A 17,932-nucleotide genomic window follows, 5' to 3' on the forward strand; every position below is an offset into this window, starting at 1 on the left:
CATCCCTAGATGCATCATCCATGCAAGTTTGGTCCAGGTAGGGCTTATAGTTACTTGGGAATGGACCTGCTTCAAAAACTTTAACCTGGTCACTCATCTGGAAAATCTAGGTCAGATCCAGCATCCGAAGCAAGTGTGGTAGTGTCCATCCCTAGATGCATCATCCATGCAAGTTTGGACGAGGTAGGGCTTATAGTTACTTGGGAATGGACCTGCTCCTAAAACTTTAACTTGGTCACTCATCTGGAAAATCTAGGTCAGATCCAGCATCCAAAGCAAGTGTGGTAGTGTCCATCCCTAGATGCATCATCCATGCAAGTTTGGTCAAGGTAGGGCTTATAGTTACTTGGGAATGGACCTGCTCCTAAAACTTTAACCTGGTCATTCATCTGGAAAATCTAGGTCAGATCCAGCATCCGAAGCAAGTGTGGTAGTGTCCATCCCTAGATGCATCATCCATGCAAGTTTGGTCCAGGTAGGGCTTATAGTTACTTGGGAATGGACCTGCTCCTAAAACTTTAACCTGGTCACTCATCTAGAAAATCTAGGTCAGATCCAGCATCCGAAGCAAGTGTGGTAGTGTCCATCCCTAGATGCATCATCCATGCAAGTTTGGTCCAGGTAGGGCTTATAGTTACTTGGGAATAGGACATGCTCCTAAAACTTTAACCGGGACGCCGACGCTAACGCCGACGCCGGGGGTATAGCATAAGCTCATCACAACTTCGTCGAGGTGAGCTAAAAATGACAACTAGCACCACATTCTTCACTTTAACAGAGGTCTGGGAAAATTTACCTTAGAGTACATATCTAATTATCTCATGCTGATCTGAATCCATAACTCAACCTTCATAAGGATAGCAACAAATGTGAACACTTTAGGATACACACACAAACACACAAACAATAACATAAAGAAAACATCACGTCACACAATCCTGATTTCTTTAAACTTCATGTACCAACAAAACCTTGCTGTAAAAACATTGGGGATATTTCTATATACCCCTCTAAAGCATCAATACAATCCATTGATTGCATACTAACAATCGATCACTATCCAAGAAATGGAAGACTAACTTACACAACGATTGTCATAAACTCGACGATTTACAACATTGTATACTCCTATAACCATCATGCTTGAATGTGGTCCCTATGACACATCATATAAAATTAGAAACACAAAATATCTCTGTTTTGTCAATTTGTTATAAAAATGGTCTGATGAAAGGTGGAGTTTTGTGACTTGCAGGATAAGAGTTTTTCAAATGCAAACATGAATGTGTGTGTATGTATTTATAGTTCTGTTTTTTTGTTTTTTGTTTTGAAAATATATGCAATTACAGAAATCCTCCAGTAAAAAAAAATAAAAGGCCTGAAGGCCTGAGAGGCGCATCGCTTTGAAGATAGAAAACTCAAACAAAAAAAAATTCTCAGAAAAATTCAACTTACATGTTGAGGGAAAATCAGGAATAAAAATAAAAATTTAAGTATCTTTTCTTTGAGGTTAAAAAATGTTTTGAGTCTTGGCATTTTTAGCCAGTCGGTCAGGAGAGGTCAAACAAACATTTTTTTAAAGATATCAATTATAATTCATTGATATTTAAATTAATTTATAATTGATTTTAATTATATTTTTTATTTTTATTCTTTCATTATTATCACAGTAGGAAGATGAAATAATGAATGAGAATTTAGAAAGGAATGATTATTGAATAATTCTATTTAATATCATATCTGAATTTTTTTTAGTTTCTTCATTATGTACACTTTTTTTAATATCAATACTTTGTCTTAGACTAGTTTTCTCAATCAAAATGGCATAATACGTACAGCGGGACTCCCTCTAATAATCCGGAATTAAAATTTTTTTTTTTTAAAAATTGGGCGTGGTATACTGTATACTATGAAACCCGTCAATGGTGGCCGATTTCCTCCGATATTTTCGATAAAATTGGCTCTATAAAACCTTGGCGGTAAGGATTGAACTCAAAACATCTATGTTATAAGCTATTGGTAATCCTATTAATTGAAATCCACAGCCATTGTATGTTTTTATCAGTCATTTAATCATATTCAACTGACATTTCACCAAAAACCGATCATTTCACATTTCATGTCACCCTCGTGGAATTTTTTTCCCGAAAGGTGGCGCTTGTTGCAAACATTTATTCAGTTGGACATCTTACTATTTGTTTCATCGAAGTGAAAAAATAATAATATTCCTTCTATTTCTATAAAAAACAACCATCTTGTTCCTACTGTTAGTGATGTTTTATAAAATAAAATTATTGTATATTTTTCTCAGATATTCCTACAAGCAATTTCGTCTTACAAGGCCTAATAATTTATAGTACGAGCTATTGTGATGCAAATAGATCTTCCTCCGCGTAGCGCACATTTTTTGTTGTTGTTTTCTCTCTCTCTCTCTTTTGTTTGTTTCATTTTTGTTTTCTTTCTTGCTTTCAATGTATAAATTTCATATACCTCGGTATATGTGAGAGTTTATGTTATTTGATATTTAAATATAGACAATGAATATCACCAACTCGTCAATATACATTAGCACTATTTTCAATAGCATATTTAGAATCAATATTGTGGAGTCCTTTGTTGCCGCAGTAATCGAAGGAAAGAATTGGGGGTCGTCAGCAATGAGGCTACATCGCTGATAGCGATGCACCTCAAAAATTAAAATCTTAATATATTTAAATTGAAATTTTATGGACAATTCTTTAAGGTGTCTATCTAAAAATGCCTCTTTTCAAAACAATCTGATAAAAAAATTTTAATAATAAAAATAATTTAATTATAGTTGTAACGCCCATTTCTTTGGTTGAAAAATTAGTTTATACATGTATCATATAACCTGTGTTGATTACTTCACAATATGACCGATGTCAAAAACATATCAATCCACTTAACACTGCATTTAAATTTTGTAGAATTTGAAGTCATTTTTGAGGGAAATTGTTTTTCTTTTTACACTACATGCTACAAAAATTAAACTATAAGGAAAACTTAAGTAATTCTTGTATAACCTTGGTTGGAACAGTTTTACACTAGCTTTTTTTTTTTTTTTTAATAAACTGCTTTGCCAGTTATACAGTATAACTTGGATAGCTATTAAATTCATTCCTTAACAAAAATCAGGTTTGTCCCATCACATGAAGATTTATGTCTTAGAATTTTGTCACTTTGTCCCTGCTTTAAAGTTCTTAAATTTTGTTTATGTAAGCTGACTAATCATCACAAAACATTAACAAGTGACCAACAAAACAGAAATGATAAAGGAGACACATGAATACAGTCACTTAATGGGGATAGTACCTAAATAAAACAGATCTTAATCAGCCATGGACAAATCTAAAAACATTAACATCATAAGATTAAACGAGATGTAATATACAACATAAGTATTACCTGATCTTCAATTATTCCAGTCTCTTCATCCATTTCCCTGAAATATCAAATACAAAACAATACAAACTTTTGTTTCTACAATGAATATTTCCATAAAATCATTACAAAATACTTTTATTTTTAAATAGAAAACATTACATTCCATGAAACATTAGATATGCCTCTTAAATTTTCTTTTCAGATCTCATTTCCATTTTATTAATCACTTTAGAAAAATAAACAAAAGATGCTACAAACAAGACTTATGAATCAAAAACAGAAAACGAAGATCAGGTTTGTGTATTGAATAGAGCAAAATATAACTTCAGCAATATCCATTTTAAAAAGGAAATAGGTAACTTCAGAATGAAGGTTGCCCTCTTTGAGAGTAAGGGAAGAAGTCAGGAGTGCATTCATTATATACAACCAGAATAGAAAACTGAGTACTGATAAAGTTATTTCCCTTTATTCATAAAATTTTCCTTATTAAGTACCTACAGGTATAATGGGTAGCCCATTCATATAATTTTATAATTGAATTTAAAGATCTATAAAGACAGTAAATGTTTGATTACATAAAGCATGCTGGGATGGCCACATTCAGTCAGAGAATGGACTGAAGGGTTGGGTTTTGTTCATGCTATTATCTCACTGAGTATGAGACTTTCTCTCTGTATAAAGTCTCAGAAGGTAATTCCCAGCATGGTGTGGCTCAAATGTTGATGGAATAATACAGTACTGTCCTGGGGAGAGCTTGTGTCGTGTACAAACCTCCCGCATGTTGATAAAGCTATTAGACTTGGCGCACGAAGCATTGTACTTGAAAAAATCCAGAGGTAGTGGACCCTCCCCAGTTCCTTCAGGTATCTAGATGGATTTTTAGCTGATGTTTTATTAAAGTCGAAAGATAAATATTATTCATTGGCTACTATTAGCTGTCCTTCTATAACTATCTCTATATACCTGGGAGGCTATAACAGTCCCGACAACACCTGTATAATATTAGAAGTCAGACAACAAACTACTGTAAATTTACCTGTTAGCGAATTGTTGAAAAGAACACAATCAACACACATTAATTTCATAACACTGTTTCAATATTTCAGATAAATTTCTGCACCTTTTAAAAGAAATTTTTATATTCAATTTTCCAAATATGCTTTACTACAAAGAAGCTGGTGCTATACTGTACAGAAGCTGGTGCTAGACTGTACAGACACTGGTGCTATACTGTAAAGAAGCTGAAGATTATGATCTTTTCATCAATCCACTGTACCATCTATCAATGATACATACTAAAAATAGGACAACATTTCACTACAGCTAAGCAGGCAGAAGCCAGACATTAAGCTTAACACTAGACAGGCAGACAGAAGCCAGACATAAAAACTAACACTAGACAGACAAAAGCCAGACACTAAAAATAACACTACAAAGGCAAAATCCAGACACTAATTCAGCAGACAGATGGAAGCTGACACTAAGACTACACTTAACAGTAGTAGATGCTCACGCTGTGTGATTAGCCTTCTCTGTGAAGATTCTCAGCAAGTACTCTCCTTTGTTGTGAGGTTCAAATGTGGAGGGTATAATAACATATGTCCCTGGGGACATTTTATGTCGTCCACACACTTCTCGTAGATTTATAAAGGAAGGAGATTTAGCACAAGAGGCATGATATTTGAAGAATTTAAGATCAAGAGGGCCTTGATTTTCATCGTCCAACTACAAAAAAATTCAAACATGCTCATAAATCTGTATCAAAAATAAAGTTAATGAAATCTCTCGTGGGTTATCTCCCCATTGACTGAATACTGCAACCTTCCTGAAACATGTAAAAGAGTACATTTAAATGAAGTCAAACCTGTAACATTTATTAAATTAGCTATATATCATGGTAATTTTCAAACTTTACACACCAATGATTAATCGTGATTCTAAAGAAAGAATTACACCACTGTTGTGAAAATTCTGTCACTTACACTTGACACTAAATATTCCCCAGATCAACTCAATATGTACCTTATAAATGACATATCCTATGGTCAATACCTTATAAATAGGGATGGCAACGAATATTCGAACATTCGAATATTCATTCGATGAGTTGATATTCGAATATGAATTTAAGATTCGAATATTCGGTGTTTTTCAGATTTCATAAAAAGAAGTACTGTGATTAATGGATTTTGATTAGAACAGTGCTGGAATTATCCCTGTTTGAGTAAGATGTTAAAGAATTTTACAATAATGCTTTACATATAATACAAAACGCACTTTCATATTTTTGATACGATCGGATCTAGAATCGAGGACAACATAATGAAATCTTAGAATGTCTAAAGGGCGTGCAGTATAAATTAATTGATCATTGAATGAATGTCCGATAGAATTAGTCTGTTATTAATATTGTAAAGGGCCTAATTTCAGAATAAATGTGTGAATTACTTGATTATCTCGGGTTGTACATAATCCTGAATTTTATATTCATTATTGGGAAATTAGTTAATTACCTAGGAAAATTGTCTATGGAAATATTTGTTTACATTGTATCAAAGATTATAATCATATCTCTTATTAGGCAGATAATTGTAATTCATTACACGTATTGAAATCTGAACAGTATACCGTTACGACTATCTTGCCTTTTGCAAGATGACTGGTTCCTCAGTTGGAGCTACTATAAATACACCTTTCATTTGTTGAAATTATACTTTTCTACATTTAAATCAATTATTTATTTCAAACATTGACAAATATCCAATGGAATTTTTTATTTTAAACTTGCAAAAGTCTTCATACAATTTTACTTCCAATATAAGTATACCTACGCTAAACCTTTCATGATTTTAGGATGATGCATATTTGAAATAATACAGATTTTATTTATTTTATCGAATATTCCAATATATTGGAATACTTTCATTGAATATTCAAATATGAATTATTGAAAAAATTGACATCTCTACTTATAAATGACACATCCTATAGTCTGTAGTACAGTGCAGGAAACTAATTTTGTTACAGCATCGATGCTGATTTGAATGCTTCCTTTGCTTGCTGATTTGAATGCTTCCTTTGCTTGCTGATTTAATGCTAGTAATCCTTATCCTGATGCTGTTTTATAATTAGGTCAATGCTACCGAAAGCAGCATCATGCTATCGGAAGTAGATAATGAATTTCAGCATTGCCGTTTAAAGCAATAAAAGTGCCTTTTACAATTATTTGATCATAATATCTCACTATGTATCAATAATGTGAATATTTTAACCAATCTTCTTTCTTTCTTTTTTAATTTTTTACTGAATTAAAGCTCATTGATTTTCTGATGCTAGTAGGATAATGCTGGTTTTATGTAGGTCAATGCTGGTTTTATCCTATGCTTGCTGATGCTGATCCTGGTAATGCTGTTTTTTAAATGCTGATCCTGATGCTAGCTCGATCCTGATGCTACTAATGCTTATGCTGATGCTGGTTTATGTAACAAAATTATTTCCCTGCACTGTACCTTATAAATGACATATCCTATATGGTCAGTACCTTATAAATGACATATCCTATATGGTCAGTACCTTATAAATGACATATCCTATATGGTCAGTACTTAATAATTTTAAATGACATATCCTATATGGTCAGTACTTAATAATTATAAATGGCATATCCTATATGGTCAGTACCTTATAAAGACATCACATAGTCTGTACCTTATACATGACATATCCTATATGGTCAATACCTTATAAATGACATATCCTATTGTCAACATATCCAGTCCTTCTTTACGTTTCTTTCTCCTATCCTTCTGAAGGACACCCACCAGCATAGTACAAAGGTCATCGTCATCATCATCATCAGGGTCAGTCAAGGTCACACGATATTGGGGATTTGTCCAGAAAGTATCTGTACAAAATAAATACTTAAAGTAAAATAAAATAAAAGAGGAATCAAATAATAACAAGTATTTTAGTGAGGATGAGGACATATTTCAGTATTGAGGTACAGTGTATTACTAATTTGAGACATGTAAGAAATATCTCTAATACAACAGGCCTGGTCAACTGGCCCACAGTACCCACCTGAGACTCAATGACCTCCCTTTAATGACCTCAACAGTTAAAGTATAAAATCATATATATATATTGAATATTGCATACACACATTAATTGATGTTCTTTAGAAAAAAAAATTAACTTATTTCAATTGTGTCAAAGCTTGACTCTAGAGGGTAATGACTTATTTGGAACCTTCAATCAAGAGGATGTTTTTTTTAAATCAATTTGAACCAATTTCTTCCTTGCTGTTTTGTAGAAGAGCAATTTCAAGAATCTATGTAAATCTTTTAACCCCTATATGACATAATACAAAAGGGGTGTAAATATATGGTGGCCCAAGGTCCGAGACCTGAAGTTTATGGGACAGACTACCTATTTATCACCCTCCAATAGTCTGTCAGACCAGTTGTATTACACAGTTAAAAAAAAATAAAATTCAAAAGTATAAAAATAAAAAGAAAAATCTGAAAAATTTCTTCTTAGCTGTTTCAAAAATTGCAATTTGAGCACTAGTTTACAATAGAGTACAAGTCACATCACCATAACATTTGTTTGATATGAAATGAGTTTCAAGCATTAGTTTGATAGCATCAGATTGACAGCAGGAAACAAAAGGAGACAAATATTATTTCAGTATTTTTTTCTTTTGGCAATGGATTAGTGAATTATTGTTATGAACTAGTGAATTTCAACGCCTTAGTAGTCCTTGGACCAGTGAATGTTTAGGGCAAAACCTTAAAGAAATTTGATTCTGCATTAAATAAAAGAGCTGTTACTTAATTTTGTTCTTCTGGATCAGCAGTTCTTGATAAGAATGTTTTTTACATAATGTAGACATACTTTTTTCCATGCAGGATTAATATACACTACGTATGTGTTCAAATTCACCATGGAAATTTGTCACATACATGTACATACCGGATTAATATACACTATGTATGCGTTCAAATTCTCCATGGAAATTTGTCACATACATGTACATATGCCACACAAAGTTTGATAAAAAAATTTCACTTCAGGTTCAGAGGCTCACGATTCAAATAAAGCAAATGGGACAATGTGTTTGGATAAGAAGATTTCACTGTATATGGTTGTATTTTAGTTTTCTTTACAACAGAAAAGATTGCTCTTCAACAGGAAACTCCTGAGTTGCCATTAAGAAGACCTTCATTAAGATAGTCCAATCCTCATTATAGTTAATCATATTATATAGGGAAAATTATCAAACCTCAAATATATATCATGAAATGCAAATAAAAACACTAGCTTTGCATTTTCTAATTGAAAATTGATCAACAATTTTAGGATTAAAAAAATGTAAGTATCCAGGCATATGAAAAAATTACATCTTTTTTATGCTTATACAGTATTTTAGGTCTTCTATTTATCTTCTTTGTTATGTAATACACAGTGTAAAAAGGTTGTGCCATCATTGCTAGACATCATATATCACATCTAATTTCATATCATGCTAATAAGCATTGGTATCTAATGCTAAATGAAAGGAAATTCGATTACTCTAAAAATGAATTTATATTTCTTTCTTTTATGGGGTACAAATGTCAATTTTATACAAGATCATTTCTGAAACTTCAAAAAACCTAATCATATTGAGATGCATAAAATAAAAATTGTTGCATGAAAAGATCTCAAATTCAAGCTTCATTTTGAGACTTTTTAAATAAAATAATAAATCTAAGAGTTATCCTTCCTGGCTGAGGATCAGACATCCTTAAGTGGGTGGATTGTATCTTTTCATCAGTAAGCTTTCAAGTGAAAATCAAGATGCTCTCAGTCTTTATCTTTGCTCAGAAAAAAAGTTCAAATCTTAAGAATCTACAGCAGGACTTTACTGAGTTTCCTGTTGATGTTAAAATGCTTGCTTCCTTCTGATTACTTTAATTAACTCTCTGTTAAAAATTTAACTAAATTCACGACGAAGCTAACAACACACTAATGCACTAATAGAGTGGGGTTTTTTTTTGTACAGCCATTGGTCAGTATGACCTGATTCTGAACTTCTGCTTTCTACTGTTCTTTTTCTCATGATTTCACACTAACGACTAAATTTGACTGGTACAAACACCTTTCCTGAGCTTCACTAACCTAGATAATTTCTACATCCACCCGCATTCACTCTAGGGATCCACTCCCCATTTTCTGTGTGCCCCTCCCAGCGTTTTTTCCCATCCAATTCCTCCTCCTCTAATGAGTCTGGACCAAGATTACAGATCTCCAACTTCTCAAAATTTTTAGAAAAGTCATCGAAAGACATCCAGAATTCTCCATCATCATCAAATGTCAGGCCCATTTCTTCCTTCTGGGAATCTGGAATTAATGACCACTCCCTAGACCTGAGAATCAGAAAGATCTTCTCTAGAACTCATCATTATAAACTCAGGCACCTAAAGAAAGAATCTGTCATCTTGCTGTGTAAAGGAGTTTAGCCATCAGATTTTTCTTCCATTACTTTATATTTTGCACATAAACAGTTGTTTCATTTTTTTTTTTGGTTGTACACATCAGAACTGAATAGGGGACTTACCAGAACTGAATACCTGACACATCAGAACTGAATATCTGACACATCAGAACCAAATACGTGACTTACCAGAACTGAATACCTGACACAGCAGAACTGCATATGCGACACACCAGAACTGTATACCTGACACATCAGAACTGAATATGTGACACACCAGAAATGAATACCCACCCTCTGCTATTTCACTTACTGATCACTCCATCTGCCTTTCCACTCGGCTTCATTACCCCAAGGATTTCGGACTCGGACCATGGGGATCTTACCCGACATGTTAGGGGTCTCAATGTCCATCTAAAAATCATATATGGTTATCAATGAAATGATCATTTTCAGACCAGAAGTTTTTATGTAGTATATACCGTATAAGAGGTAATTTCTATGATTGGACATTTTTGCGATTTGATCTCTACACTGTAGCAAATTAATTTCTGCATTTTTAATTTCTGCGGTTGCATCATACCACAAAAAATTATCTACAGGAAATGACTACTGAATTTTAAATTTGGTAAAACATTGACATGACCGTGATCAGGGTGAACCAGAACTGATGAGAAGCTCTGCTGCTCTTCTGTTTTCAGTTATTTTTTGTGAATTGTTTTCAAATAAGTTATATCTAACCCTGGTTAGCATAAAAAGTGTTAACTTATCACATATACAATTATTAGTTCTTAATCTATGGGTTGATTCAGGCCAAAAACTACCCTCAAAGCAGTTGGGAATAAATGAAGAAATGTTACTATATTATCTCAATATTTTATGAATATTTTGCAATTTTTGTTTTTTGCAGATTTGTCCTTTTCACAAAATATCGCAAAAATTGGACAACTGCAGAAAATACCTGTTACACGATATAATAACAAGAACATCACACCTAAAAAAAACTTCCAGGATTCAACATTAAAAGTTGGGAAATCTACCTAATATCTATTTAAATTTTATTTTACAAGATTCAGCAAGCTCCTTAAATTATTAAGATGTGTGAATTTAAGGTTTATGTTTACCAGGAGGACAGATGTTATGCTGTAGGCATGTCCCATCACTAGTCCATTAGCCAGGCGAGCTTCTAACTGATTGGGATCAGCCTGTAACAAAAATAAGACATGTTTTATAAAAAATTGTAAGCATTTATTAAATGATAAAATTCACTACAGCCATAAGTTATAATTCTGTCAGGCATAGTATATGTACATATCCATGTACCAAATGCAAATCAAAATCTCTAATAAAATATTTCATTTAATATCAAAATTCTGGACCAGTTTTTATGTTTTTTGGTTTCCTTACATCAATAGAGCAGCCCATCAGAGAGCCTCGCTGACTGGCCTTTAACATGATACTGAACAGATTGGGTGGAGCTTTACGGAGATCAAAGAATTCAGATACACCCCCAGTAAAGTCCACCATAGCCTCACAGGTGCTGCCTCCCTTCAGTGATTCATAGGAGCCCTCCAATCTAAAAAATACAACTCAAAATTTACGTGCAAGTTCTCAAGATCAAAAAAATAATGAAACAGAACTGTCAAGAAATGAGATCAAATTATACTTCCTGCATACTGTAGAGATAACCTGATGAGTAAAGCAAACACTGCTGTATTCTTGAATCAATTTTATAATAATAATTGTTTTTAATTTTTAAGCAAACTTAAGAAAATTATTCTTTATTTTAAAAAAGAATAAATTCCAAAACTATGCAACAATACTGTTCATGTTCAGTTATTTTCCTTAATAAAAATTTACTGAGACTTTCCATCAAGATGATAATTAAGAAGCCATAGAAGGTCTGACGTACTTGGCATAAGCTTTCTCTAGCAGTGCACTCCAAAATTCATTCTTGTCCAAAGAGTGCATGAAGGTCAACTGCCCGTAGTAAGTTGGCAGACGGTCATCCACAACCACTTCAACCCATTCTCCCTGTCTCCAAAAGTGGAAACGGAACATTCCGCAGTACCCATCCTCAAAGGTCTGGTCCGGTGGAACCACCTTGGCAAAGAGACGCTGGTTTACGGTCAAGGAGGCAACAGCGGCCAACAGCCAGCAATCACCTGTAAATCAATGTTAAAGAAAATTAGATGCTGAATTTGGACAAAGGTGTTATTTTTAAAGAAAAGTGTTTGATATGAAACAGTACTCTTGGAGGTCACAAGTTCCTATACATTCCTATATTCTTTTTTGGCTTTTAACATTATGACCTGCTATAAAATCTTCTCATTGACATAATGCAAAGTCATTAATACAAACATTTCAATAATGTAGATAAAGGTTAAAGCTACAAACAGACAAACTGACAGATTGAAAAAATCATCACTCCATACAATCTGACTAGATTCTTAGTTACTGGGGTATGACAATGTATACCTTGTATCAGAAAATGAATAAACAGTGACACAAGTGAGGAAATCTCTTGTCACACACACTTCAGTTGATTATAAAGAGGGAATAAACAATGAGTAGGAGGGTGTATTTGGTACAGTTGAAGACACAGTGTAACAGTGCAATCTGTATCATCATGCAGCTGCATGAGTAAGCTACAGACAGTGTAAATTTGTTTCTTCTAGACATCAGTCCATTACTGTCATGTAAAATTCCAACTAATATATTTGTATTCGTGGGGGTAAAGTCTTAATATGTTATTCTGTTACCTTCATTTGTACTGATGCCGAGTTACTGAGAATTTTTAAAAACAAGTACATCAGAAAAAACTCAAGCAGCATACATTCTTATAATTTTCCCAGCAATGCAGTAAGTATGGAGACAATGAATTGCTTATTTTAAAACCTTACCTAGCTCTCCCTGCTGCACATCAAATCGACTAGCTCCATCCGAAATAAAGACAGGGTTATCACAAATCTCCTGCACAAAAATGGAAACACATAATACACACAATTTATATCTTATTTCGATTTTAATCTCATTTTAAAATCAGATGTCACATTCCTAAATAATATATAATTTTTCCCAAGAACTTGTGATTGAAGTATTGCTATTTGTTATTTCCCATTTTCTGTGAATACCACTTCTCGAGCTGCTATATAAGTTTTATATGATAACAGAGGGCTCTCGATTGTCTATAATTTTGAATGCTGAAGAACCCCCATTCCCAATGCAAAATAGATACCTTTTTCTGAAGCTGACCAATTGGCATTAGTAATAATAGAGTTGACAAAAAAACAGCAGAAAAGCAAAATGTGGTGAGTTTCTTGATTCTTTTTTTATATGTTGATTTTTCCAATACGTATTTATTAAACTCTGTGCTAACACTCTGGTGCAAAATACACAGAAAATATGTTACTATGTGTTTGAAGCATTCACATGTCACTGCTTCCTATTAATTCACACTGCCCCCCCCCCCCCCCCAATAATTTTGCTGATACATGTAGATTACTATGGAAAACATAGCTACTACATGCTTGTGCCCCCTCAATAAAAACATCTGATGACCTTTTTTTGGGCTTGTCAAGGAATTTTGGGTAGTTGATGGTTCCCCCCTGAAAATGTATGGCTGTGCCCCCCCCCAACTGAAATTGCCTCCTTCAGGCCTGTTGTGTGTGTGTAAGGGGGTGTGTGTTAGAAGAGCTGGTCTGTTGTGTTTTTATTATTATTAATCATTCAAATAAATTGAGGAGGATGAATTGCACATTCAGCACTTTTTTCAGTTAAGTCAAGTATGTGTACTCATGAAAATAATCTTAAATCTTCATAAATATCTTCTTTCCGACTTCTTAATGACTAACTGTACATATTTACATAATCCCTGAACACTTTTGTCTATTTTGTCTCTGCACAAAATTTAACATACAAAATCACAAAGAATCTACTAGATACAAACATACTTCTTCTAGATCAAACTTACAAAAGGCCAGAGTATTAGTTTCTGTTTTTAAATTTATCTGACACAGAATGTTTGTAGTATGTGTTGATTTCTGATTCGAGAGGTAATTAAGAGTAGCACAGCTGCTTACTCATCAAGCAGCCAAACATTTCTCCCCTGAGTTAATACAGGAATGTTTCCTAGCTGAAACTCCCCCAAAGAATTCAATGAATCCTTTGACTTGAAATTTCCCTGCATCCATCAGAGAGCATAAAACAAGCAGAAACAAAAAAACTTACTGTTTACTAAGAAATGATCTTAAAACCTGCATCATGTAACAATTTAAACAATTTAGGCAAATCTCATATTTTTTATTGAATGGTGAGGTGATTAGGTTCATAAAAGAGTAGGCAAATTTCCAACCTAAACATCAGTCAGTTTTTGATAAGAAATCAATTCATTTTGTTCTGTCAGCAAGTTTTAAATCCCACACTCCTACATAATTCTTGTGCACTGAAGCCTGCAACTCTCAAAAAACATTTGTATTTATCTTTAATTTCACCTAGTAAATAATAAATTCCAATGTTGAATTAGTAAAGTTTTTCTGTGGGAAATAATCCAATATTTACAGTATATGTACATTATTGTAAAGCAATAAAAAAAATGAAAAGGCCAGAGAAGTATGTATTATTTATACTACTTCAAAGAAATTTTCCTACATCATAAACATTCTTTTTACTGAAAATATTTATCTTTAAAACAAAGTGATAAAAATGCCTTGTAACCCAACAGGATCCCTCTCCCGAGTTTTGATGAGGCAGTACGTTTATCAGGATTGTAGCAGATATCATCATATTCATAATTTATTCATAATTTGGACATGACCTTGGTTAGTACAAACTGCACATAGATATGTGCAAAGAATGTTAACAGCATTCTATGAATCTCATGAAAAATATTGCTACATTGTATGAAAAATTGCTTTTATAATTCTGAAATCTTCAAGGCTGCCATTACTATAAACTATACAGACTTCTGACAATGCAAAGAAATCTATTATTGCCAAAGTATCATCAGAATTTTAATGCTGTCAACCCCTCCAAACCAAAGAGTGGTAGTCTTTATAATGGTCAGTGAATTTCATGTGCATGCTTTTTTTAATTCAACTTGGAGAGTTTTACAAGGGGAGGCAATCAATCATCTCCAAGAACAATTAAACATCAAGAGAATTGACATTGTATGATGATAATAGGGATTCCAAAACATTAGCACTGTGTATGCATTAAAGGTTATACAGATAATATCTTCAAGGTAAATAAAAAACAGATAAATGTATAGGCTGCTGGCAGATATCCTTTTCTACACACTTAGAGGGGTTTACTGGAACCTCTCACACATATAGACCTTCTATCAGCTGGTGTCTGGGTCTTGCTGAACTTGCTTTTACTTTCTCTTATAACTTCTACTAATTACTATCTTTGATTTGAGCAGAGGTAAAACTTGAATTCCACAGACTGAATGACATAAATAGAGCAGAGGTATTAGATCTTGGTTTTATAATTAACAAATCAATCTGTGAGCCAAGTAAAACAGGTCAAAGCTGCCAACAAACAGAAAAAAAAACCCACTATGTGTAGGAAGGCATTGTGGCAAAAAACTACAATTCACAGCAAGGCATGTGGCAAAAAGCAACATGCAAGGTGATCAAAGTTTACTGTGGCTTTGATGCCACTGTATTAACTGACATATGTGAAATGTAAACAACACAGACCTGGAAAATATTGATTTATACTGGACAACTGCCTATTCAGCATTTAGTTAATTAGACATCAGTTGCAAAGTAGAATTAACACATAACATTAAAAGTGGGTCTTCCACTCCCCCACCCCATCTACTGTCAAACTGGAACATTGGCATATCATGAGTTAATTTTCCAAGTACTAAATCTAATGTCATTATCTGAGGCTTCTCTTAAAATAACATATGCACTTATAAATAGAATCCACAATATGGATTCCAGAGAGTAATTTAAGCATGAAATCTTGTGTTAGAGCTGACAATCATGTGTTCATTTGCTTACAGAGGGTTTATATAGAGCTTACCCACTGGTTGCACAAATTATGCAAAATGTTTTTGCTATAATCAATCATGTTATTGTATTATCCTTTATTGTACTCTAACTCACATGAGGTCTCTTCCATTCAAATTCCCTTGGAGGAGCCTGACTATAGAATATAGAGCTATCCTCTGCCGGAAATTCTGGGTCCTCAAATAAAACCTCGTCAGCTAAACATTGTTCTTTGACCTCGTCGTAATGCTGTTTTCTGATGCCTGCAATCAGATCTTTTTCCTCGCGTCGTGAATGCCTACCTCCAATTGCACGGTGACATGCATATGTACTGCTACAGTAGCTGTAGTACTCACACATTCTCTATAATCTCAAATCATCCAACACACACTCAATCCACTCCTCTATTATTAAGGTCCACAATGGTGACTCTCTTAAAGTTCTCTTTTAGAGTTCATTAATATTTTGGTAGGCAAGTCGAAGCTTGTTGAAAGAATGTCGATGATTATGAAATATTTATCTTGGTTTTTGGAATGTTATCATGCCTATCTATGGCTCGATTAAACACACAGACAAGGTAAACATGGCACATACCCAATCTACATACCCGGACATACAGTGCTTTTTATGAATGTTAAGGAATTACTAGATTCACCATTAAGTTTCAGGTATACTATATATGTAACTTTTTCTTGTCTGTAAAGTCTTTGGGAAAATATTATTCTTTGTCAGACAGTAACTTCACCTAAAAATGTATTTAGCTAATTTAAATCTCAAAGAATGCTGAGCCTTGATTAAAAGGCCTACAGGTCTCCACAATTTACTAAGTCCTATCTGCTATAATGAATAGGTTTATATGGCCTAATTTTCAACTGAAAGGAAAAGTGCAAAGAGGAATTTGTCATTTTTCTACATGGATGACCAACTCTCACCTGTTATTGACATTATCAATGTTTGTGACAAAAATAAGTTTGTTTGATAAGTCTTCTGGGAGACCTCAGCACAAAATCAGTGTTGTATCTACTGTAATAAAATAATCATGTGAATTCTGTAGTCTATTTGTAGACAACATTGTAAGCACTTAAGACAAAACATTACAGAACTCCTCTTCCTTTTCTACTGTTCCTATACACATGGCTGACAACATGCATGATGTATCAGAAGTTTTTATGAAGTCTTTCAATTGCATTCCATTCTTGGCTGACAGAAAACAGACAGCCTTTTATTTCTTACACAAAGCCTCAGGCATGTGTTACAATTTTAATTGAATAATACAAAGCCTGATTTACTTTTTGTCTGATTATCTATAAGTATCAGGGATTTATATCTTAATTGTGACATCTCATTTCTTTCCCAATGTGTACAAAATGTTATATGGTTTGACTATCAGTGTTCATTAGGCAATTTTACGGAGTTTGCCAACATCAAAAGACTACAGGTAATAAAAAATCTTATGCATTCAGGTAAAAGCCCCACTTGAAGTCAGAAGCACTTTGCCTTTTTGTTAATAAAAAAATCCTTTTAAAAACATACATGCAACCTGATACTTTAGTTCTTGACTCATTTCAATATTCATCTTTCCTATACATATGTGAATTACCCCATCAATAAGCATCAAACTGTACAGACTATAGAGTATCATATAAGAGTTTGTAACAATTCCTGTAATCATTCTCTCTTTCTCTGTATTGTCTTTGACAGATGTTTTCAATCCAAACTGCATTATAAGTGGGGAAATGATGATCATAATAAGTGCCTTGTACTCCATTATGATGTTGTGTCAATGTCTAGGATTAAAGAATATGCAGATAGGAGCTCTGTGGACTGTGTATTGACACAATGTTTATAAGTGTAATGTCGTACCAATTGGCTGCTAGGACAAGAAATGCCTGTCTTTCCTGTTTATGGTAGATGAACAGACAAGGAAAGAAATCACCCAGATGTGTTTATATTTTATACATGTAACTTTAACATATGACACTGTATGCTGCATCATGAGGGTGGGACATAGTTAACATGAAAGTTTATCCTTTTCTAACTCTGATAATAG

The 17,932-nt window shown here is 33.5% G+C and overlaps 1 protein-coding gene across 12 annotated transcripts in view; it reads right to left on the bottom strand.

Annotated features, from left to right (window-relative positions):
• LOC133181848 (calpain-B-like) overlaps window positions 1–17,932 on the bottom strand; it is a 38,579-nt gene that overhangs the window by 19,683 nt on the left and 964 nt on the right. For 4 of the 12 annotated variants that reach the window (XM_061316484.1, XM_061316477.1, XM_061316482.1 and 1 more), the window contains exons 2-10: window positions 12,787–12,856; window positions 11,796–12,048; window positions 11,291–11,459; window positions 11,008–11,088; window positions 10,197–10,297; window positions 9,568–9,815; window positions 7,146–7,309; window positions 4,058–4,272; window positions 3,427–3,463 (exon numbers count right to left, since the gene is read on the bottom strand). In XM_061316484.1, coding sequence (XP_061172468.1) covers window positions 3,427–3,463; window positions 4,058–4,272; window positions 7,146–7,309; window positions 9,568–9,815; window positions 10,197–10,297; window positions 11,008–11,088; window positions 11,291–11,459; window positions 11,796–12,048; window positions 12,787–12,856 — 1,338 coding nt within the window. Of the gene's footprint in view, window positions 1–1,084; window positions 1,157–3,426; window positions 3,464–4,057; window positions 4,273–4,918; window positions 5,131–7,145; window positions 7,310–9,567; window positions 9,816–10,196; window positions 10,298–11,007; window positions 11,089–11,290; window positions 11,460–11,795; window positions 12,049–12,786; window positions 12,857–17,932 lie in introns of all 12 variants that reach the window. The other 8 variants (XM_061316485.1, XM_061316478.1, XM_061316483.1 and 5 more) reach the window with 3 other exon arrangements.

Source organism: Saccostrea echinata, unplaced genomic scaffold, assembly GCF_033153115.1.
Source record: "Saccostrea echinata isolate AGI-Se365-2 ecotype Australia unplaced genomic scaffold, CSIRO_AGI_Sech_v1 ptg000009l, whole genome shotgun sequence".
Classification (NCBI taxonomy): domain Eukaryota; kingdom Metazoa; phylum Mollusca; class Bivalvia; order Ostreida; family Ostreidae; genus Saccostrea; species Saccostrea echinata.